The sequence below is a fragment of the Denticeps clupeoides genome, chromosome 4, assembly GCF_900700375.1.
Source record: "Denticeps clupeoides chromosome 4, fDenClu1.1, whole genome shotgun sequence".
Lineage (NCBI taxonomy): Eukaryota > Metazoa > Chordata > Actinopteri > Clupeiformes > Denticipitidae > Denticeps > Denticeps clupeoides.
Genome location: NC_041710.1, coordinates 217,982 through 242,729, shown reverse-complemented (window position 1 = coordinate 242,729; position 24,748 = coordinate 217,982). Strand labels below are relative to the sequence as shown.

The following is a 24,748-nucleotide window of genomic DNA, read 5'->3' as shown; positions in this document are numbered from 1 at the left end:
CAAGGAAGGTGATCCAGTGACGTTCCAAAATATACAGTTAAATATAGGACGCCCATTTTCCAGTCTAATTTACTTTTGCATTATATTTGAAATGTTGAAGCCAACATTCTCATATTTTAAGACTTCTTTCTTGCCTTAACTTTGCGCCGTAATCATCAGCATGAACGTGAAAGGTTGCGTGTAATGAATATTGCCCTGTTGAAGGGTCACCCTTTATAACGACCGTTCCCCACCATATTGCCACTCCGGCGTGGCCCTGATTCGCTTAGTTGATTCATTCTGGATTGTCATTGGAGAACCTTCATCTCTTCTGATCTTTTCAGAACTTCAGAGGTTCATCGGGGAGTAAGCCAGCTTGGATTGACAATATTATCAATGAAACGAGCTTTATTTGGAAGCAGCCCGCCTTCTCCTGTGGGACCTCAGCCCAGCCCTGTACATTTACATTTACAGCATTTACCAGACGCCCTTATCCAGAGCGACTTACAGTCAGTAGTTACAGGGACAGTCCCCCCCCTGGAGACACTCAGGGTTCAGTGTCTTGCTCAGGGACACGATGGTAGTAAGTGGGGTTGGAACCTGGTTCACAGGCGAGTGTGTTACCCGCTAGGCTACTACCACCCTGTATGTGAGATCTAAACTATACTGTATGACCAGAATAAAATTCCATGTATGTGTTCACTCGCATACTTGGCCAGTAAATGCGATTGTGATTTGATTTGGACTTTTTTTCCTGTTGAATTGCTTTATTGGATGGTTTGGTATCTGTAATGTAATTACGTTACTTTAACATAGCAAAACGCCTGCGTGGCCTCTAACCAGATGTTAAAGATTCCGCTGTTTAACACTGCTTAAAAACCATATGCCAGGTGTAAATTCTATTTTACCAAATACATAAAACCCGAACAAACAATCATTCAAGGAAATGTGTGTGGAACCGGATTGAAAGTGAAAACGGGTCTTTTCAGCGCGGTGAAGCACTTTGCATAAATAAATAAAATATATTACAAATATATTAAAAGGTATCGACTACTTGTTTTTCGGGTGTTCTGAGAAGGGTCGATGCTCTTGGGGGATCCCGCTGGTCCGGTGCAACCGTGTGTCCACAGTTCCAGACGTGGTTTCAAATGAATAAAAACCAAAGAAAGGATGTATTATCCCACAAACAAGAGATTTATTGTTTCATTTCAATATCAAGAGACACAATAATAATATTATCTATACATTTGCATCGAAATGCATTCATTTTAATGCCATATAACAGATATTTTGAAACATAAACAAACAGTTAATAAACCAGCTAGTTAGTTGGAAAATGAATAATTACATGAACTGAAGACTAGACAATGGTTGATAAGAGCTTCTTCAGACAGTATCATTATGCACTTAAACATACAAAAATAAGAAAACGGATTGTCACAGTTATCCTGATCATGTCCTGAATTTATTTCATCATAGATACACACAGCTCAGAAAAATGAAGGGAAAAAACCCTTAAACAACAGCTTACAGCTCAACACCGCGCAGCACGTTTGGTAAATTCACCACTGGCGGCCTGTGCTCCTCACAGATGAAAGCAGTCTGGAGACGCCGTGGAGAACGTTCTGCAGTGGGTCAGTAATGGTGTTGGGTGGCATTTCTTTAAGGGACCGCACAGCCCTCCATGTGCTCGCCAGAGGTGGCCTGACTGCCATTAGGTACCGAGATGAGCTCCTCAGACCCCTTGTGAGACCATATGCTGGTGTGGTTGGCCCTGGTTCCTCATGATGCAAGACCATGCTGGACCTCATGTAGCTGGAGTGTCAGCAGTTCCTGCGAGATGAAGGCATTGATGCTAAGGACCCGCCCGTTCCCCAGAGCTCATCTGGGACATCTCGTCTCGCTCCATCCACCAACGCCACGTTACACCACAGACTGTCCAGGAGCTGGCAGATGCTGGGAGGAGATCCCTCAGGAGGGACATTACATCAAACTTGGATAAGCCAGTTTTTCCACTTTAATTTTGAGTGTGACTCCAAATCCAGACATCCAGGGGTTGATAAATTTGATGTCCATTGATAGTTAAATGTGCTGACACCGTTTTTAATAAGAATATTTCATTCATTCAGATCTAGGATGTCATTTTTGTGTTCCCTTTATTTTTTGAGCAGTGTAAATATAATAAGTCACACACCTCAGCACAATAACAGGAATAATTATTGTAATGAACACCGTTACATGTCGTCGCGTCCTTGGAGGAGCTGCGGTGGCGTTTCAATTTTCAGTTACATATTTTACTAAATCTTTGTCTTCTTACTGTTCCAAGTAAGATGTCTTTCTCGGGTTCTACTGAAGCAACAGTCCAGTCACCTGAGGCTTATTTCTCCATTCTATCTGGACACACATTCCAATTGTGCTTGCGATTATTCGTCAATTAAATTGTACAGTTTTATATTTCACATGACACGTAATGATGCCACGATCAAAAGAATCATTCTGTGGCCGTAAAGAACACTCACACTCTCCGACGTTTAGAGTACAAGCGCACCAACCAGTGCACCAGCGCAGGCCAGACCACCGCAAACGTAACCGTGAGCGGAGATGCAGAAAAAGGCCACCACCCCGGAGTCTGAAATGGACAGAGAGACCGCAAACTCACAAAAAGCTCTCAAGAATAAAAAGCAGCCCGCCATGAAGCCCTCACCTCGTCTTTACAGGGAATCCCCTCCTGCCCGAGAGTTAACGATCGAACCTACAAAACGAAGATCTGTTAAAGGCGCCAGCTCAACTTCACATGGCGTCTCAAGTCGGCTCCTTACCTGTGATGCGGTCAGGGCCTCCAGCGTATTCAGCCTCTGCAGGACTCTCCGCATGTTGTCCTGCAGTCGGACGAGCGCCATGGCAACCTCCTTCCTCCCGTTTCCATGGTAACAGGCCACGGCAACACCCCGTGCGTCTTTTCGAGTCAAACCGCACTGGTTTTTTGCACAGTCAGACTGTGCTGCGACCATCAGGCCACAATCTGCAAAAAAAAACGTGCTTATATATTAACCTGGTGAATAAAAGCGGGGTATGATTATTAATCCTCACCTCCTGCCCTGAGCATCTGATCTGGTGGGTTCTGGCCTCCATCAAATGCTGCCAGAGGAACCTCAGCACCCTGGAGGAAGCAGATTATTTGGACTAGTTTTACAGAATAACAAGTTCATTTTAAAATGAAAAAAGAAAAACAGACATAAACCAGATAGAAACTGTAGGTTGGTGAGGAGGAACTAACTACCCACCCAGACCCTTTTGACCCCGAAGATGAACTTTTATTTTAAAAGAGTAAATTCGAGTGTTCTGATTGGCGAACGCGCACAATGCAATACATCTTATGTAGATCTGGGATATTAATGATCAAACTTTATTGATGAGTCTTACTTCCTCCGGCGTGTGCTTTCTGGAACCAGCCTGGAGCTTCAGTCCGGGGACGATGACACGGTCACCTGGAACGAGACGTCACCGGCTGATTAAAAGAACAGGAACCACGCGGCGTCCATATCGGTGTAACATCAGGGACGTCACCATGTGCCACCTCGCCGACGCAGGTCAGCTCGCCATCGTCCTCCTGACTGTTCAGCGAGCTGTGGCTGGTCAGAGAGTGGGCGGAGCCAGGTCTCAGCCCAGACACGCCCTCTGAGGATGGAGAAACATAGTTCTGTTGAACCTCCTTTACACTGAAGTACCTCAACTGGAAACCGGCGGTCATCTAAAATCTATGGTGACCAAGCAGGTCAACTGCGGAGTCAAACAATCACCAATTTACCATCAACCCTGGTGACAGGCGCCCGGGGACCAGCGTGCGGGGACGGTCCCTTAATCAAGGGGACCTCGGTGGCACAAGCTTCCGATTTCGGCTCCGTTTCCTTAACTGCTAGGCCACCAAATACGGTCATTTATAAAGACGAAAAATCTGTCACTTACACCCAGATAGTGAAAACGCTAGAACATCAGCATGGCCCACGGTGAACAGACAATTAGAAAAGCCTGGCCGGACGCGACATATCCGGGGGTCACCTGGTCACCGCTTCTTCGTGCAGTTCGACCCGATCACAAAATCCCCCCCAAAAAACTGCAGGGCCTGAAAAGTACTTTTCAGGAAAAGGTTCCTGGCATGAGAGCATACGATTCATGCTGGAAGGACGAGTGTCTTCCAGGTTCCTCACCATCTTCGCTCTCTTCATCGTCCCCGTCCTCCTCCTCACTGCTCCCCGAACTTCCGTTCACCGGCGGGGTACTTTGTGGTGGCGGCAACGAGAACGCGTTTTCTGAGTGACAGGGAGGTGACAGAGACTGAACCATACACGTCCTCAGCACACAGTAAACTAAGCCCCGCCCACCCCGGCTTGACCCCCATTTCAAACAGCCTTGCATGTAAGAAGGACAAAAAAATTCACTATAGTATATTATATTTACCAACCGAATGTACCATCAGAACATGAAGATCTTCCTTCATTTGCTTTCCTTGCATGCACATGAACCCAGAACACGCGAATGCACTGACCATCTGAAGGGACTTGTACCTGTGGCCACTTCTGCAGAGCTGTCCTCTCCGCTGTCCACAATCTCGTAGAACGTCCCGAGAGACTCCAGCAACTCCGCCACGTGCTGGTTCAGCGGGAGGACCTCCAGGACCTGCCGCAGGAAGAGCTGAGGCGTCTACGCATTGCGTGCGCGTGTACGTGTTCTTGGGGAACTAGGGGACGCTCACCAGCTGAATCTCCTCGACGTACTCGGCCATGGCTTCCTCTTTCGGCATGTCTTCCAAAGCCCTCCAGGCTTCCCTTCAACCAGTCACAATTCCAGTTACAGGAGACTACGTGACTAGATCAGATGTCTTCTTCACAGAGGACATCAAATGCAGATCACATTTACCAGTACAAAATGATGATGTGCTCATCAAAGGACTTGTTAAAAGCCCAAGGCAACATGTGACCCATTTTCAAAAAAATTGGGGGTTCAATCTTCAAAAACGCTCTTTTGTCGTCCTATCCAACATCTCCGAGGGCTTTAATAGGCGGGGCCCTTTGAAGCGGTTTCGGTGCATCAGACCGCATGTGCTGCTCTTCATGATTCGCGTGAATGATGAATGTAATAAGTATAAAACGATGCAGTGTTAATCAGCTGAAGCAATTTAGATTTCTCTCAAATAGAACATATATTCTATTATATTTGCTCTATATTAATTACGTAAGTTGATGTTCGATGTAAAATGTGTTTTTGGTTTTTCCAGCTTATGTTAACGGTAAAAACGTACCATTTTGCTATTCCTGGTGCATCCCAGAAGCTGGGTTTGGGAACCTTGCAGGGACCCTCTGTAGCTTGCTTGTGGTAGCTGTAAAACGTCAGCAGCATATCTTCTGAAGGCTGGTATACACCTGCACAGACGTAGGGAGTGTCTCCAATGTGCCACCGTCCAGGAAAAATTCGGCCACTCGTCCAATTTAAGGCTTTTTGGCGTATGCAACATTTTAAAATAAAAGTTCCGAATGGAAAGACAGTGCATGAGTTAATTTACATTACTATGGTGCCTTTCACCTGGGCTGAACCTACCTGCATAAATCCACGTACATCGTGCACTTTTACACTTGAGAACGCTGTAGATAATACGGTTCAAGTCAAAAGCGCAGCGAGCAGAAGCGCGGCTGGATCATTCCGCATTTTCACAATGTCAGCAACGTGTGTTCGTTCACAGACATACATGACCTTGTAAAAGTGAAGATTTCTGGGTTTTTGTTTAACAAGTGAGGGAAAATCCAGCAAAGTTCAATGAAAAGGTGAAAGTGATTGTCATTGTGAAACACTGCAGCACAGCACACGGTGACACATGTCCTCTGTATTTACCATCACCCTCGGTGAGCAGTGGGCACCATGAAGGGCGCCCGGGGAGCAGCGTGTGGTGAAGGTGCTTTTGCTCACTGGCACATTGGCGGATCGGGATTCGAACCGGCAACCTTCTGACTACGGAGCCGCTTTCTTAACCGCTATGTAAATGTCTGAACACCGAAATCTGCATGGGTTCCCCTCGGTTCTGTACAAGGCTCCTTCTTATTTCTCTCTTCAGCGTGTTGTTCCTTGCCACCGTTGCCCTTGACTACTGGTCTAATTAGAGGCGCTTTGTGCCGATCTACATTGAAATGTAATGTAAAATATAAGCAACGTAAAAATTGATTAATACGTAAATATTTAAAAAAAAAAAAAAAGTCAGTGCCGAATCATTGGCCACATATTTGGAGATACTAAAAAATTCGTGTTTGAGTTTGACACTTTTGCCACTACGTGAAATACCACTTTTGGCCACCACACACCGCCAAAAAAAAAAAAAAAGTTTTATTATAAGTGAAAGTGAAGTGATTGTCACACGTGATACACAGCAGCACAGCACACAGTGCACACAGTGAAATTTGTCCTCTGCATTTAACCCATCACCCTGAGTGAGCAGTGGGCAGCCATGACAGGCAGCCATGTGGGGACGGTGCTTTGCTCAGTGACACCTCAGTGGTACCTTGTGGTACCTTGGCAGATCGGGATTCGAACCAGCAACCTTCTGATTACGGGGCCGCTTCCTTAACCACTAGGCCACCACTAGGCCACCACTGCCAGTGAAGTGATTGTCACATGTGAAACACAGCAGCACAGCACACGGTGCACACAGTGAAATTTGTCCTCTGCATTTATCCCATCACCCTGAGTGAGCAGTGGGCACCATGACAGGCGCCCGGGGAGCAGTGTGTGGGGACGGTGCTTTGCTCAGTGGCACCTTGGCGGATCGGGATTCGAACCGGCAACCTTCTGATTACGGACTCGCTTCCTTAAACGCTAGGCCCCAACCACTGCCCCATTAAACTTAAACTTACTTCTAAACTTACTTATTAAACTTACTTCTACCAGCTTAATTCTCTGCAGAAGCGGTGTGGTCATGAAAAGATTACATTTGGCATTTACTTTTCTTCCTCCGCAGAATACTCCGAGATTCGATATAATGTTTCTACATTTATTGATTTGATGGTGGTGATTTCAGGAGAAATGAGCTTCATTACCGTCTTGGGGTAAACTGTTCATCACCTTCACCGCGGCTTCGAACCGGGACTCCAGCGCTGCCATCGCCTCCTCAGACTGATACTAAAGAGGGAAAGAAAATCAACTCCGGTCTTCAAACAACTTATATGCATAGATTCGCGATAAAACGTTTTATCAAGAACGTACGCGACCCTCACTATGTGACGAATTGATAAGCCACCTGTTAAATCCCCGCGCGTCCAGGCTGGGAAATGTAGTCCGGAAGTGGAGCGGGGACAGCGGCGTGACGAGCCTCGGGCCTACAATACCCACAGTGCTTTGCAGAAGGGGCTTTAAAACGGACTCTCCTGTTGCCGGGTGAATGTCAAATAGTAATATGAAGGTGTCACCATTCAAACAAGAACAGAACAGTATTTATACTGCAAATAAAACTATAATATCAAAGAAAAAAAACAAAATAATAGGTTTTTATAATAAATAGCTATGACAAGTGATGTGAATACTGTAATACTGTAATACTGATCTAATACTAATACTTCCTGTGGCGCTCAGTTCTGCGTTTAGAGGAGATGAGTCTATTGCTGCGTGTGCTCTGATGGTCCGTCGGGGAGAGGGGTTGTCCACGGTACAGACAAGCCCGGCTCTCCTGCCTGACACCCAGGACAAGAAGCAGCCTTTTTGGTCAGCTTGTTCGGCCTGTTGGCATCAGCGTAACATCACCAACAACAACATGTATTTCTTATAGAACCCATAATCACATACAGTGTGTCTCAATGGGCTTTGACAGGCCCTACAGTTGACACCCCAACACACATGACCCTTCTGCACACAAGGAAAAACTCCACACAAAAAAAAGGTGGGAAGAAACGTTGGGAAGGAGTGATACAGAGCGGGGCGTCCGTCCAGGGTAGAGTGAGCCTGCAAATGGTGTCAGTGCAGGGCTGGTGATGGTTTGTCCAATAAGATAAAAAGTTGCAGAGTCCTCCTACAGTTGTAGAGCTGGAGAAGTCCAAAATGTAGTCCAGTGTCATGGTGTAAAATACGTGTCCATTATGATGCTACTGGTCCATTTGAAAATCCCTGAAGCTTTAGTTGTTACGGTGGTGGTGGCTGTGGTGACGATGCATCCATACATAACAGCAGTAGTGCAGGACAGGGGGCGAGGACACTGAATGAGTGGTGAGAGAGAGTTCAGCTTTGTGGAGTTCAGTTCTGGTTAAGGAGTCTTATCGCTTGTGGGAAGAAAAGGGTTCCTAATTACTCGAAATGTTCATGCCCATTCGTTCTCTGAAGTTTTAAATGTTGTAGTTGTAAACGTAGAGAAACCTCTCTTGCGCAGTCTCACAGGAACTATGTACTTCGTTATACATTCATGTGTAAATCAGATTTCAATGACTTTTCCAGAATGTTAAATGTTTATTTTGTATTTCAAAACTTTTCAAAGCCTGGAAAATTCTCTTTTCAAATTCCATGACATTTCCAGGCTTTTAATGGCCGTAGGAACCATGGAGGAAGCTGTGTCCCATCTTTGTGGTGGAGGCCTGTGTGCTATGGAACCAGGAGGGCTAAGAGAGAGTGCGATGGGTGGACGGGGTCCTTCACAATCGTCATGGCTTTGTTGGAGCAGCGTGTGGTGTGGTGCATGGTGAAAATGGGGGTGGTAGGTGGGCTCTCCGCAGCCCGCAGAAAGTGGAGACGCTGCTGGCCTTTCTTGGTGTTGATGAGGGTCCACGTGAGATTCTCTGCAATGTGAACAACAGGAAGTTAGTTCTTCTGGATGAACAATATTCAGTGGAGAGTGATCTCTGTGAACTCTTCTAAACTCCACAAACATCTCTAATGTAACCAAATTTGGTAAATCAGTTGATATTGTGGAATAAATAGTCTCTGTCTTATTTGGAGGTTATCAGAGAGTATATCGCATAATAATTTAATGATAAATTATTGTTTTAATCGTTGACGAGCTCAAACAGGATCTGTTTATAACGACGTAAGGTGTTGGTTAATTTCATTGCCCTGATCGTTTTATATCAGCTAATCTCGAGACGGTCTACCGGCCAAGGAGCTACAGACGGGTGTGATGTTTTGCTCATCGGTGGAAAAAGCGCGCTCGTCCTCCATTGGGCCATGACCCAGCCACCTCTCCCGCCGGCCAATCAGAAGGCGGCGCGCGGGGCCGCTGCTGAGATGCGCAACCGCTGTCAAAGCGAGGCCAGGAATCCCACAATAGCAGACGGGCTTGAATGAAGGCAGAGGGGGAATAGTAATGCGGAGGGATGTAAGATGGCAGAGCTACAAATGCTGCTAGAGGAAGAGATTCCGGCCGGGAAGAGCGCGCTCGTCGAGAGCTACCAGAACCTCGCCAGGGTCGCGGAATACTGCGAGAACAATTATGTCCAGGTAGGCGGGGGGGCTGCATTGTTAGTGACCGGCGGGGACGTCCAGAGAACGTCCGTCCCGGAAAAAAATCCGCTTCGGGGCCCATTGTTAACCCGGACACGGAGCCGGGGGGAGAAATAACGAAAGAAAAGAAAGAAGGAACGAACGAACGGAGGAGAGCAGCGCGTAAAACGCGACGTTCCGCCACAAAGCGCCTCGGAGGGTGTGTCCACCATCAGGCTCCATTCCGCCGATACGCGGCGTTTATCGACTGGTGTTCAAATACGGGGGAAAAGGCCGTAAATCGGGGCCGAGTTCAGTCTTTTTAACCATCGGGTCGTTATAACGCATGGCCGCCGTGGTCACGTTTGTACGTCATGCAGCAGACGTTCGTTTGAAGCCGAGGACCCTCACGTCCTGGTTCCTGGATCTCCAGAAGGTTCCCACCTGAATGGCTCGTTTTGGTCAAATTTATGTTCTTGTATTGGGTTCGGCCCCCCCAGGCTGGGGTCAGAGTTCATGGAAGGTCAGAACCTGGACAGCGTCCGATAATTCGCGCCTGATGTTCTGACCATGAGAGATGAAGAATAAGGACTCGGTCTGGAGAAGGTTCTCTGGGGACGCGGGCGGATTTCACTTCTGGTCCCCAGGATGGATCTGTTACGCGTCAAGGCGGAAATGTTCTGGAAACGTGACTCTCTTGCGCTGTGGGACACTGTGGTGTGGGTGTCCTCGACAGAGAACACACACACACACACACACACACTCTGCTGAAGACTGACTCACAGATGTTTCAGTCATGACCTAAGAGGGTGTGAACCTTCAGCTGTGTAGATCCCTCGCCAACGCTCGCCGCTCCCGGCCTGGTTCTGACCACAGCACCGTTGCTGACCGGATGGAGTCGCTCGCTGAGGTCCACCACCCAAAGACATCCAGACCACAGCTGTCCTGTCAAGTGACCACTAATGGTCCTAATAAAGTGGCCAGTGTTGAACCTTAACAGGGTCTCATGTGACTTGTGAGATGATTGAACATTAATACGAGTTCCTCCAGCCTGTCTGTGGTCCTGCAGTGGCTAGAAATGGCGGTTGGTGTAAAGAGTTTTTGGTCATTCTGCTTCAGCTCAGACGGTCGGATCTGGAATTTGTCCCCTTATGACGTCATAAGGGGAAAGGTTACCTCCCATTTCCCATGCTTCTTCTGAGAATTTCCTGCCCCTCCCCTAAAACATTATCTCCACCGACCGTCATGACCGTTGCAGTTGCTCGCTGATTGGAGGCGAGACTCTGAAGAACCAGCGGGTCCATTTTATTTTCCTGGAAAAACACGACTTCCTGTCTGTACCAAACATTGTGTTTGGTGGATGGGGTTGACGTCATTTGCGCAAATGTCCCCTCAACTTCTATTGGCCGCTCTCCTCCTCGTCCCGCCTCTCTCCTCCTCATTAGCATTTAAAGCTACAGACGGTGAAACGGCGTCCTGGGACATCTCACTGTGGGACTGGATCAGCGTGGCCGTAATTCTGCACCAAGGATGAATTTCAGAAGGAGACTTCAGATACAGATTTAGGGGACCAATAAGACCGATATAGAAGCAAAAATAATTCATCTTAAGCGGACCTTTAAACTCCACCCCATGTCCAATTTTGACTGACCACATCTGAGCCCAGGCCTGTCCAGTGTTTTCAGGTGTGAACACGGCTGACGCTGTAAAGTGGGACAAAAGGTCTGGGGGCGGTGGTGACTGGCCTGAGATCAACCCCACGTTCCTGATTCCTCCTGAAGTGTGACTTCTTCTCTCGCTCGCACCAGGAGTGGAGGTGTTTGTACCATTGCCCTAAAATGGACTGCGAACCTCCAAATCTTCACCACAATTATCCATAGAATATAAAGACAGTGGTCCTGTACTGTCTAATTTTAGCTTGTTCACTTTTCATCTGTATTTGCAGAATGTCTCATTCATTATGTCATTAAAATAACCATACACATTGAAATATTTTACTAGCCATGACGGTATCACGCCCAGCAACAAATACAACCGTATCCAGAATTGGCGCGTTTGGTCCGGCGGTGCCGTGTTACTGGACTGGTGTCAGCGGCCATGCGCCCGGCAACACCGTACACATACTGCGCTCACCTCCGGGCCAACATGATCACGTAGCCGAGATATTTATCGTAACTTCTCTTCTTAGCAGAGGTGTGGACCTTCACCAGATTCCATTCGAGCACGACGTAAAGGAGCGCGGACTGACCGTACGGCTGCCGTCAGATAAACGCTCCGTCGGCATCGATTCCTCTTCAAATTCGAACCAGTTCCATCATCTCCATTCAGCGGCGTTTTAAATCTCACGTGGCCTCCATCACCCCGAGACCGTGGCGCCATTACAAGAAGCTGCTGTGTGAAGACCAGAACCTGCACCTGCTGTAATTCTTCTCTATGTGGGCCGTCCAAAATCATAATAACTATTTTAAAAGGAATTACTAATAATAATTACTATTATTGTGAAGGAGACGTTTTTGGATATCTTGAAGCAGAAGTTTCTCTTTCTTCAGATACTCGCTGCTTGGCTCTTTGTCTAACTAAGACAGGGATACGCTGTACTTTATATACATTTATATATGTGTGTGTGTATGTAAATGTTAATGTAAATGTAAAATTTACATTTAGGGGGCGGTGCTTAGATCTAGAGGTCAAGCACATGGGTGACGACCCCAAACAAAGCCTGCAAATGATGTATTGAGGTCACAGCAGTCCTAATCAAATCATCAGTCCAATCGATCATTTGTCTGATGTCATCACATTTACCTTTAATGCAAAATTCAATGTACCGCACCTTTCATATGCAGCTATGTCAACACATAAGATCATCATATTTTGAACAGGGTCTTAAATTCATAATCTTACACTATATAAAATAAAACACACAGTATAATATTGTTGTAGAAAAATGTTCTTAAATTCTGTGCAAGACTGTGCCCTAGTTTTTGAATATCATGTGACCTGGCAATAAATCATGTGTGTTTGGCCATGAAAACCTGAGATAAGCGTCATATCGTATTTAATGCATGTGAAAAATACGATTTTTGGATAATCATAGATGATGTGTATTCTGTTTCCGAGGTCCCATCCATTAGGGAGGCTGCTGTGAATTTCTCATCCAGTCGATGATCATCAATAATTCAGTGTTTTCATTTCATTGGCGTTCGTCAATGAGTGACTGCGCTTCTAAATGACGTTAATATTTGATCTTTCAAACATCGGTTATTCCCAGTGGTTCAGGATGGACGTTTTCTTTCCCTCCCCAGGCCCAGGACAAGCGGAAAGCCCTTGAGGAGACCAAAGCCTACACCACCCAGTCCCTGGCCAGTGTGGCGTACCAGATCAACGCCTTAGCCAACAATGTTCTGCAGCTGCTGGACATCCAGGCTTCTCAGCTGCGCCGGATGGAGTCGTCCATCAACCACATATCACAGGTGGGGTGCACACACAGCATCTTCTGCACCATTGTGGCTAAATAACGTCTTGGAATATTGAAAACCCATCGGTTGCATATATTTGTACTTCCGGTAATGAAAATTTGGAGAAAGCAGCGTACCGTTGATTTGGTTATTTTAGATATGGTAAGAGGGCCTGAGAGTAGAGACTAAAGCCAGACAGTGGTGGAGGGGCAGTGGTGGCCTAGCGGTTAAGGAAGCGGCCCCGTAATCAGAAGGTTGCAGGTTCGATTCCCGATCCGCCAAGGGGCCGCTGAGGTGCCACTGAGCAAAGCACCGTCCCCACACACTGCTCCCCGGGCGCCTGTCATGGTGCCCACTGCTCACTCAGGGTGATGGGATAAATGCAGAGGACACATTTCACTGTGTGCACCGTGTACTGTGCTGCTGTGTATCACATGTGACAATCACTTCACTTTTATTTATTTTTTTTTTTTTTTAAAGACGTGTACTTGCTCTGATCTCCGTAAGCGTATCCATACACAGTAGCGCTGTTAACGTATACTCGCGTCCGTACTGTGCGCCGTAATCTGTAGTGTGTCCTCCTCACCACCAGGGGTCCGTGTCAAGGCTGCAAACCAAATAAATGAATACGGACACGTATCTTAAAATAGCTATCTGTTGTGCAGATCTCGCATCACCGCACGGAGTTGCATTCGTATACGGCTCCTTCATTTTTGTGTGCGTGCACAAAGAACGCAGGGTACGGACCGCGGCTGTACGTGTGCACGTACGTACGTAGCAAGTTTATTTCTGCCTGAACACCCACATTCAGTACACCATCGTTTTTCTTCTCATATGCAATGTGTGTAGATATATATTTAGATTTGATTTTGTGCTTTTGGCTTCGTACGCACCAGGCCACCGTGAGATCTGTTGTTCATTTACGAGGGGCCTTTAAATATCGATGCGTTCCAGAACTGAGTGGGGAGAAATGAAAACTCGATTAACTGTGCACGGTTATTGTTGCATCTGAAGACTCCCCTCGTGACCCCGAGAGCAAATGAAAACGTCTTAACCCTGAGTGTCTCCAGGGGGGGACTGTCCCTGTCACAGCCCGCAATGAGAAGGTTCTGCAGAACTACCCCGGATTCGTCTCCAGGAAGCGTTGTGTTGATCAGCCCACGTCAGGCGTCCTGGGTTCGGGTTATTTTCAGCTGCAGCGTGACACTGCTAGTCACTGTAATATCATTGTACAGCACGCATCAAACGTCTTTATTGCGTATTTTTAGCTCATCTACTTCTGTGGGTTTTTCTTGTCGTATTAGTCTTGTCAAATTCCATTTTTTTTAATGCGCTTGGGATCTCGTTTGAGAGGTTTGTACTATTTTAGTAAATCTCCAAAGAATTTTAATTCACAATTAGTGTTCATAATTCATGAGTATTGCATGTATGAATTAGGGGTGCGTGTAGGTACAGTAGCGGTTAAGGAAGCGACCCCGTAATCAGAAGGTTGCCGGTTCGAATCCTGATCTGCCAAGTTACCACTGAGCAAAGCACCGTCCCCACACACTGCTCCCCGGGCGCCTGTCATGGCCGCCCACTGCCCACTCAGGGTGATGGTTAAATGCAGAGGACAAATTTCACTGTGTGCACCGTGTGCTGTGCTGCTTTGTATCACATGTGACAATCACTTCACTTTCACTTTCATATTGTGATTATTTTAAATTAATCACTTTTTGGTTGTGTTTCACAAGCTATCGTCAACATTTAAAGAGATATGTTTGTTTTTATGTAATGAATATAGCAAATATGAAGGTTTAACCAGTTCTAACCCGTCTCTGTCTCTCGTACCCTCTTCCCTTTACCCACCCAGGAGGCTGTTTGAGCTCCTGTCTGCCTCTTTAGATGTCTGCAGATCTTGTCTGATGAGTGATGATCTAGAGAGAGAGAGAGAGAGAGAGAGAGGGCTCTCAGTCCTCTGCTGTGTGACAAATGACTCGGATTTGTCCTGCTGTCTGATCACTGGGACGATTAGTTGGCTATACACAATATTTATTGGACAGAGAAGATAGGTGGTTTGAGAGAGGAGTGAGGGAGGCCTTGCATGTGCAAATCCACAACAGAGGTGGAGGCCTCAGACACAACGTATCTCCAACCTATAATGCTGCCCTTTCATCCATCTCCAGGGAAACCAGGCCCAATTCACACGTCCCCCAGGTCGGCCACATTAACAACCCGCTTAAAGGGGACAGGAGGAGCTGCCAGGGCGGGGCCCCCTCCCCTGCTTCAAGGCGGGAGTGAGGTGGCACCAACCTGGAGGATAAATCTTCCCTCAGATGGACAAAGTTCTGTGGATGACTGAGAACCTTCACAGACACGGTCAACGACTGATTTAATAGCTTCCAAGTCGTTATTTTCATCCTTCATTTTCAGCACAAACAAGTAAAATGTGGATTGTAAATTTACTGCCAACAGCAGTTTTGAACTGACACTATCAGGAACGTTGCACTTGATGCTACAGTTTTAGAATAGTTAGTTAAAAGTTTAATAAGCTCTCATCTGTCTTTATTTTTAGTGGTCACGTACCTGAAACCCTTCATGCTGTAAGCTAATGGCGGTTAAACAAGAGCAGCTGCATAATAAGCTGTTCCAATGTAGGCACGATCTGATTGGTGAATAGTCCCACTCACTCGAGGCTAGAAGATGAATGCGTACAATTGGCCTTTTAAAATAATGTGTTTGCTACAAATCATTATCTTTATATGTTCTATTAAAATGGAATTCTCCTTTGACAGGTTATGTTTTGTGTATGGAGATGCAGAATCTGTTGGCTTTACTGTAATGGTAAAGCCATGGTAACTTGGATAAGGGCGCTCTGGATAAGGGCGTCTGCCAAATGCCGTAAATTTAAACGTAATGGAATTTGTACAAATTTGTGAGTTGGAGCCATTGACCAGTGAAGTCAGGACAAATCCGAGTCATTTGTCACACAGCAGAGGACTGAGAGCCCTCACAGGGTGTTAGTAGCCTGGCGGGTAACACACTCGCCTATGAACCAGAAGACCAGGTTCAAACCCCACTTACTACCATGGTGTCCCTGAGCAGGACACGTAACCCTGAGTGTCTCCAGGGGGGGACTGTCCCTGTAACTACTGATTGTAAGTCGCTCTGGATAAGGGCGTCTGGTAAATTATGTAAATATAAATGTAAATGAAGTGATGACATTTTGTGGACCGATGGATGTTATCCACGCGCATCCATGTTCTGGAAAACGTTCCTTGGTGGAAAGAGTCGGGGCAGCGGTGGGTTTTCGGTTCGAATCCCAAACCGCCAAAGCACCGTCCCCACACACTGCTCAGCAAGGGTGATGGTTAAATACAGAGGACATGTTTCACCGTGTGCTGTGCTGCAGTGGTTCACACTTCACGTGTCATTTTCAGTGTTCCATAATGGCAGCTGGATAATACGCCCTGATACACAACGATGACGTTCTTCACTTCTCAATCCAGTTGTGGGGGTTTTAATGTTATGGCTGACTGGTGTATAGCTGTTTATATAGTTTACAGATTACATTTACATTTACAGCATTTACCAGACGTCCTTATCCAGAGCGACTTACAATCAGTAGTTACAGGGACAGTCCCCCCCTGGAGACACTCACGGTTAAGTGTCTTGCTCAGGGACACAATGGCAGTAAGTGGGATTAGAACCCGGGTCTTCTGGTTCATAGGCGAGTGTGTTACCCACTAGGCTACTACCACCCTTACAGTAGTATGATGCAGTAACACAGTCCCAGGTTCAAACCCCACTTGCTACCATTGTGTCTCCAGGGGGGGACTGTCCCTGTCACTACTGATTGTAAGGCGCTCTGGGTACGGACGTACCCAGGATGTATGATGTGATGGTGAATGTTGTTAAAGCTCCGCCCACGTCTGAGTGATCCACTCTCGCTTTGCTCTGCTGCAACCAGACGGTGGACATCCACAAGGAGAAGGTGGCGCGGCGGGAGATCGGCATCCTGACCACCAATAAGAACACGTCCCGCACCCACAAGATTATCGCCCCCGGCAACATGGAGAGACCGGTGAGGTACATCCGGAAGCCGATCGACTACACGCTGCTGGACGACGTGGGCCACGGTGTCAAGGTAGGAGACGTGCTCCTCTTCCCCTCATCTTCTCCGCCTCAAGCTGCCAGGCTGGTGCAGAAAGTGTCTGGCTTCGGCGGCGAGAACTTCCATTTCTGCCCGACCCCCCCCCAGCACAGGCCATTCAGTTACTCCAAAAAAGCCCCCCGCGCAGCGGCCGGAACGTTCCGAGCCTCCGCCAAGGGACAGGAAGCCTCTTGCAGGGCCCGGCTTTCTCTGCATCGCCCCCACGGCGTCGCGAGCGCGGTGTACCGATGCAGCCGCGCCGCGCCGCATGCTAAGCAGCAACGGACTCCATCCCGTAATGCCACTGGAATCCCAATTCATGCTTGTGTTGCTATGGTTTCCTCACCAGGAAGTGATTTGAGGAGCGCTCGCACACGAACAAGCTCTTTTTCTGCTTAATCTGCACGTTATAAACTGCGAAAATGTCGCACAGAAAAATATTAAAAAGCATTCATGTAAAAATCAGACATACGCCGCGTATTTCACTGTGGGGCCGTAACCAGCATGGAGCGTGCTGTCAAAATGAGCACGTTAACTGCGATTAGTTGTGATTTTTAATCGATTGATCACCCTAATAAATATGGAGAGGTTGTGCTCAGAGCCTCAGGCCTGTAGGACTTCTGCTTTTCTCCTCTTTCCATTTTGTTCATTTAATTTGAGAACCCCGTTTTCTTTACTTACTATAAATTTTTACCCACTAGTAGCCTAGCGGCTAACACACTCGCCTATGAACCAGAAGACCCAGGTTCAAACCCCACTTACTACCATCGTGTCCCTGAGCAAGACACTTAACCCTGAGTGTCTCCAGGGGGGGACTGTCCCTGTCACTACTGACTGTAAGTCGCTCTGGATACGGGCGTCTGGTAAATGCCGTAAATGTAAAAAATTAATCATCTTATGCTGGTTGGTGGGGGGGGGGGTCTCTTTTACTTCTTACATACAGTTATACAGAGTACAGTATACAGTACAGGCCAACAGTGTGGACACTTACGTTGGTAGATTCTCACTGAAGGCATCAAAACTATGAATGAACACATGTGGAGTTCTGTACTTAACAAAAAGTGGAGACCTGACCTCCACAGTCACCGGACCTGAACCCAATCCAGATGGTTTGGGGTGAGCTGGACCAACAAGTGCTAAACACCTCTGGGAACTCCTTCAAGACTGTTGGAGAAGCATTTCAGGTGACGACCTCTTGAAGCTCATCGAGAGAATGGCAAGAGTGTGTAAAGCAGTAACCAGAGCAAAGAAACTAGAATATAAAACATGTTTTCACTTATTTCACCTTTTTTTGTTAAGTACAGAACTCCACATGTGTTCATTCATAGTTTTGATGCCTTCAGTGAGAATCTACCAACGTAAATGGTCATGAAGATAAAGAAACCACGTTGGATGAGAAGGTGTCCAGACTTTTGGCCTCTACTGTATACTAAATTGCAAAATACACTATAGTCAAAAGGAGAATTTTCATCATTCTATTCCTGTTTTGCCTCCATTTTATAACGTTCGTCTTTTTTCTCTTTAACTGCTTTCCCTCAGTGGCTTAAAGCAAAGGTAAGGACATTACCCCGAGTGCACTGGGGCAGCCGCTGTTGTGCGTATGAGAGTTACGGAATTAATGTCACGTGGTTCACAGTGTGCTGAACTGTAGTGAGTGCTGAATGTTTCGTGACTAATGTGAGATCTGGCGTGTGGCGTTTTCAGCAGCATGGCAACAGCCAATCGGCACGGGGCGGAACTTTATCAAGGACCAATCCACCCACACAGAAACCTCCAAGCCCACCCATGGCAGGGCGGGGCACTCTAGGGTTGGTACAGCACATGTTTCACACTGCTTCATACACATCAGATAGATTTTAAACCCTTTTGTGTGTCTGTGTGTGTGTGTGCGCAGGAGGAACACACCCTACAAAACCCTGGAACCTGTAAAGCCACCTGTGGTGCCCAACGACTACATGACCAGCCCCGCCCGTCTGGGCAGCCAAAACAGCCCTGGACGCACCGCCTCCCTCAACCAGAGACCCAGAACACACAGGTACACACACACGTGACAAGGCGCACGGCGATGTGACAGTGTGTGGGACATGGAAGTTCATGCACGCTTGAAATTCAGATTAAATTCAGTATTCCTGACGCACTGGATGAGCAGCAGGTACCTTGTGGTAATGTTATTACAACATGCGCTGAAAATTTACTATTCAACTCATATTAAAATATTGTCAAATCGTGAAGACCCGTAGTGTCTCCATGCTCAGGGTCCCTACGGTCACTAAAAGCCTGGAAAAGTCATGCAAAATGTTTTATGAACAGATAAAGTTCACAGAAAGGTCACTGGTTGTGATTGACACGTGAATTTATGTCATGAAGTACATAATTCCTGTAATACTGAGTAAGAGACGGTTTTTACGTATCGTTGCTGTCTTCACGTGGTGAACCACGTCACATTGCTTCCATATTCCAGCACCTCCACAGCAGCGTGTCTGTCAAAAGTCGCGTAAATTACAGCTGATGATGTCATTTTACTCGGGCTCGGGGACTTTAGTTTAACAGTTTTCTGGTAAATATGACATTCGCACATAAATCTCAGAGAATGTAAGGTCATGACCATTTGCCTCCGAGTAATTGAGGTGCCGGGGACGTTATTTTTTGTAAGCTCGTGTAAGAACCCTCTACTACACACCACAATGTAGTGGTGAGTTATTATAGTGTTACTGAATTGACACGCCTCTTTTTCTCTGTGATTGGCCAGCGGGAGCAGTGGGAGCAGCGGTGGGCGGGACAACAGTGGGAACAGCGGTGTGGGCGTGCCCCTGGCTGTGCCCACCCCCTCGCCCCCCAGCATGACCCCTGCCAGCAACGCCGCAGGTCGGTCCAGACGCCGCACCGGCGCCGCTTAGCGCGTCCGGCGGACTCGCCAATTCTCACGCATCTGTTCTCCCCCGACAGCCGCCGCCGCGGTGGCCGCACTTCCTCACGCGCCCGGCCTCGGCCCCGCCCCCATGTCCCAGTTTGGCACGATCTCCCGCCAGATCTCGCGCCACACCTCTTCCTCCGCCTCCATGGTGTCAGCCACTGGGACGTACCGGCGCGCCCCCTCCATCTCCGCCTCCCAAGCACACGTCAACGGAGGCCCCGCCTTCACACACAACCCAGGTGATTATGTCTCTCTGTCCATTATCCTGCCAGACTTCCTGTTTCTGGAATGCACAGCGATGCATCATGGGATTGTGTCCGTTTGCCTCATGAAAGCCTTTGCGCTTCGGTCTTTCTCTGTGAACTGAATGCGTCTGTCTGTCTACAGTGTCTGTGGCTCCGCCCCCTCCTCCTCCCATGGTGCAGCTGACGCCCCAGATCCCGCTGACGGGCTTTGTGGCCCGGGTTCAGGAGAACAGTGAGTATGCTGCAAATCATATCCGGCCATGTTCGTCATGTTCTGCATCATGAACGTAAACTCAGCTCCTCACTGGATGCTTTTACAAAATGCTGACAATTTGTCATGAAATTAATATTTTAATTAGAATGTACAGTGCAGCAAAAAAGGTATTTGGCAGCCACTGATTGTGCAAGTTGTCCGATTTAAAGCGATGAGAGCGGTCCGTAGGTGCAGATCCAGGAGATCTTGATACCATCACTGGTCCTTCTTCTTTAAGAAGCTCTTCTGTCCTTCACTCGTTACCCGTCTTATCTGGTTACCTGTTTAAAAGACCACCATGGCCAAGACCAGAGAGACTTATTATTATCATTATTATTATTATAATGTTATTGTTACCGTACAGACTCTGGAATAGCCGACATCCATTCCCGTGGCCGCATTTCTCCCCGCGTTCTGCTGTCTTCCCCGCCTCATTGCGGAGAAGGCGCGTCCAACCATCGCGTCGCCGTTTTTCCCAGCCGTCTGACAAAGCACCACAAGTATCCTGAAATCGAACTAATGCTGCGACATCATCCACGCGACAGGATGGGAGAAACCGCGATATGATACGCCATCAAGCCAGAGGACATAACGTCTCCGCCTCATTTCATCAGTGAAAATGAACAGACATTTTAATCTAGTTTCTATCTCGTAAACAATATTACATCATTTATTTACGTGCTGCCTCATCCTCGTCACGTCAAGAAGGTTTACTGACCAAGATATTTCATTCATGAAAACAACACTATCTGTATTCAGGAAATAATAACTAAAATTACATAAAATTATTGATGGAACTTGGTGACACAGTCACTTGTCACACTTTAAATGGCTTTTAAAACGGCTCCTGAGCAGGTTGCTTCAGATGATACGATTTGGGACGAGCAGGGACGGAGGGGGACGGCCCTTTTCTCCGCGCCTCCTCCCTGTGGCCCGGGGCTCTGGCATCTCCAGCATCTCCAGCTGTGGCCCACCCCCGAGATCTCTGTCCTTTCTGACGGCGGGACAATGATGTCCCTGGCCTCCTGGGCCCGTGGTTCCGACCTGCTGCGGCCTCTCAGCCCCACAGTGTTTAACACACACGCACACAGATACGTACATTTACTCACACAACAATCCTCGCAGCGATGCTCAATGTATTATGTGCTATTCATACGTTTTCTTTTTGCTTTTGTTTCTTTACTATTTTCATTTTCTTTCTTTCTTTCTTTCTTTGTTGTGCAACAACTCGGTGTAAAATTGCGTATCTATCTGTCTGTCAGCGTGAAGAGGGGGACGGTGGGTCAGCTTGCACAGTCGCTGATGAGATTTACAATGTTTGGGAGTGTTATACCAGTCGTTTATATTGATGATCTCTGTTTCCGTAGTAACAGACAGCCCCTCCCCTCCTCCCCCACCTCTCCCCGAAGACACGCCCCTGTTCGAGCAGTCGGCCGCGCCGCCTCCCCCGCCACCAGTGGACTATGAAGACCAGGACTCGGCGGTCGTCCACTACAGCGACCCCTACGCTGACGGGGACCCACACTGGGCACCCAAATCTTATGTGGAGAAAGGTGGCACCTTCACACCCATGCCAGCCATGACACCCATATAGCTGTTTCATTATTAGATCATGAATATTCAAGCCAATACACATTGTTCATGACTGGACATTTGTGACATTACGTTCTGTGATGGACGCTACTGGGACCTTATGGACGTCTGCAGCAGGTTCTCATTTGGCTCTTGTGAGATGTCAGTGGCGTCCTCATTTACATCTTCAAACTTTACAGTTTCCCATTCTGGTCCGAGCAGAAGTTTAAAGAGATTTTCCAGGGATGTGTGAGAACGAGGCGTCAAACATTTCTCCAACGTCCCACAATAAAGATCCCGTGATGTCTGGGAAACGCTCCCACAAAATCTCGATAAAGTGTAGTGATTGTCACATGTGATGCACAGCAGCGCAACACACGGTGCACACAGTGAAACGTGTCCTCTGCATTTAACCATCACCCCGAGTGAGCAGTGGGCACCATGACAGGGGCCCGGGGAGCAGTGTGTGGGGACGGTGCTTTGCTCGGTGGCACCTTGACGGCTCGGGATTCGAACCGGCAACCTTCTGTTTACCAGTGCCGCTTCCTTAACCGCTAGGCCCCCACTGCCAACGTTCACCGTTCTTCTTCCATGACCCCTCTGGATGTAAAAGTTCACCCTACACAATTACATTTAAGCTTAAAAATACTTTTTTATCTTTGTTGAGTTGCTTGATTTAAAAACCACAGTATCTTCTCAAATCTTTTCTCTCTCCAGTCAGACTTTTATATATATATTTTTACATTCCTCAGTGGTGGCCATCTACGACTACACCAAGGACAAAGACGACGAGCTGTCCTTCATGGAGGGCGCCATCATCTACATCATCAAGAAGAACGACGACGGCTGGTTCGAGGGCGTCTGCAACGGCGTCACCGGTCTGTTTCCAGGCAACTACGTGGAGTCCATCATGCACTACGCTGACTGACGTGTCCGAAGGTTCTCGCCACGTCGCGTCTCTCTGCTCTGTTCGGTGTTGGGGGCCGTTTCTAGCGTTGCCCACTATAAAATGTAAAGATATGAATAATAATAATTTGCTTATATCGGAGTAAGTCTTGTTTTGTAAATACTGTAATGTGAAAATCCAGTAGTTGTTTAGTAGAGTTTTGTATGTGTGTGTGTGTGTGTGTGTGTGTGTGTGCGCGTCTAACAGTGACTCTGTGTATGAAGTGCAAATGTTTTTAAAGGTTTTTCTTTTCTCATATTAATGCCATCTGAACAGAAAGCCAATTGAATGTCCTTCCTAAGCGTTGTGTATATATATGAAAAATCCGTACATTATCTCTACAGTATTAGAGCTGGGTGCTATTCACCAGTTTGCTCTCCTTTTAATTCCATCACGCCGCGTTGTTATCGGAGGTTCCGGGACTTGTTTCATCTACGGCTGACGCTGGGTGACGGGGGGAAGTCCCCAGGTGCCCTGTGGGCGTGTCTGGATTGTACAGACTAGAACGGGTGTGGTTGCGATAGCACAAACTTGTTTACACTGAATGGAAACGCCCATTTGGGTAACAGACCACTTTGTGCCATGCTGTTGTATTCTTCATGCCAAACCAATGTTTGAAGGACATGACCTGCAGGTGGTTACGATGACGATGATGATGATGACCTTTGCTGTAAGTCTTGCATGTGCTGATTATGGTTTGGAGAGGTGGCCTTAAGAGTCCAGTACAACTGTAGGGGCATTAAGCATGCTGGGGTTTATTCCCATTTATTCCCAGTCATGTTTACAGCCAGACACGGTCAAGTTGCACACAAGCATTTTTATCATCGGTTGGTTTATATTCCATTTCTCAGCTCTTTTTCTAGTATTGTGCGGTAATAGTTCACTTTTCTTTTAATAAAGCGTCTCAACTGCTGTTGTTGGAATGGTTACCATGTGCATTATCAGATGTTATTTATTTTCTACTGGCCGTCTGCTGACCACGGTGGTGACAATTCCAAGGCCTTGTTTTTACGTTGTTCTTCGCTTCGTCACATGAAATGTGGAAAGTGATCTGTATCCGAACCCAGTCTCTCCCTCTTAACTTGTTTCTTTCCATTTGTACATAGGATTTCGCAATGAATGTACAGTCTTTTTTTATATAATAAATTAGTCTCCTGTACACATTGTCCAGTCTGTGTTTTTAATAAAAGACTCATTGGACACACTTGTCTCTGTTATACACACAGCTCAGAAAAATACAGGCAAAACACTTAAACAACGGCACGTAACTCCAAGTCAGTCGCACTTCTGTCAAATCAAACTGTCCACTTAGGAAGGAACACGGACTGACAGTCAAACGTGCAGACAACAAGTGGAAATTATAGGAAATTAGCAGGACGTCCCCAATAAAACGTGGTTCTGCAGGTGGTGACCACAGAACACTTCTCACTTCCTGTACTTTCTGCCTGCAACACACGCAAGTGGCTCAGGTGGTGCAGCTCATCCAGGATGGAACATCAATGTGAGCTGTGGCACTAACCCTAGTGTCTAGAGCATGGAGGCATCACCAGGAGACCGGCCAGGACATTACATTTACATTTAAGGCATTTGGCAGACGCCCTTATCCAGAGCGACTTACAACGTGCTTCCATGTTACCATGGATGAAGAGATCAATTCCGGTTCACTAGGACCCCAACTATGAATACATCTATTTTATTCACTCTGTTGTAGATTCTGTACACAAAGTTCGACAACAAGAAAATTACAATTTAATCTAAATCTTCTCTAAAGAGGAAGGTCTTCAGCTGCCGTGTGAAGGTGCTCAGTG

The 24,748-nt window shown here is 47.1% G+C and overlaps 2 protein-coding genes across 7 annotated transcripts; one reads left to right on the top strand and one right to left on the bottom strand.

The window, feature by feature from the left end:
- Positions 1–1,152: 1,152 nt before the first annotated feature.
- acbd5b (acyl-CoA binding domain containing 5b) lies at positions 1,153–7,280 on the bottom strand. 5 transcript variants are annotated; one of them, XM_028978535.1, is made up of 13 exons: positions 7,262–7,280; positions 7,062–7,143; positions 5,279–5,399; positions 4,733–4,805; positions 4,545–4,656; positions 4,188–4,289; positions 3,547–3,657; positions 3,403–3,467; positions 3,070–3,139; positions 2,799–3,001; positions 2,684–2,731; positions 2,499–2,608; positions 1,153–2,369 (listed from the first exon to the last, which is right to left on the bottom strand). In XM_028978535.1, exons 2-13 carry the CDS (start codon positions 7,123–7,125, stop codon positions 2,357–2,359), a joined length of 1,092 nt encoding a protein of 363 aa, XP_028834368.1. In that variant the 5' UTR covers positions 7,126–7,143; positions 7,262–7,280; the 3' UTR covers positions 1,153–2,356. The 5 variants fall into 5 exon arrangements, with proteins under 5 accessions (XP_028834368.1, XP_028834367.1, XP_028834370.1 ...); XM_028978534.1 differs by having other exon boundaries at positions 7,228–7,271; XM_028978537.1 differs by lacking the exon at positions 7,262–7,280 and having other exon boundaries at positions 1,153–2,373; positions 7,062–7,255.
- A 1,979-nt stretch (positions 7,281–9,259) lies between these two features.
- Positions 9,260–24,099, top strand: LOC114789285 (abl interactor 1-like). Of its 2 annotated transcripts, XM_028978531.1 has the most exons (11): positions 9,260–9,441; positions 12,726–12,893; positions 16,828–17,004; positions 18,550–18,564; positions 18,715–18,818; positions 18,905–19,045; positions 19,760–19,875; positions 19,957–20,163; positions 20,312–20,401; positions 21,790–21,975; positions 22,747–24,099. In XM_028978531.1, the coding sequence occupies exons 1-11, from the start codon at positions 9,325–9,327 to the stop codon at positions 22,920–22,922; spliced, it is 1,497 nt and encodes a 498-aa protein (XP_028834364.1). In that variant the 5' UTR covers positions 9,260–9,324; the 3' UTR covers positions 22,923–24,099. The 2 variants fall into 2 exon arrangements, with proteins under 2 accessions (XP_028834364.1, XP_028834365.1); XM_028978532.1 differs by lacking the exon at positions 18,550–18,564.
- The last annotated feature ends 649 nt before the right edge of the window (positions 24,100–24,748 follow it).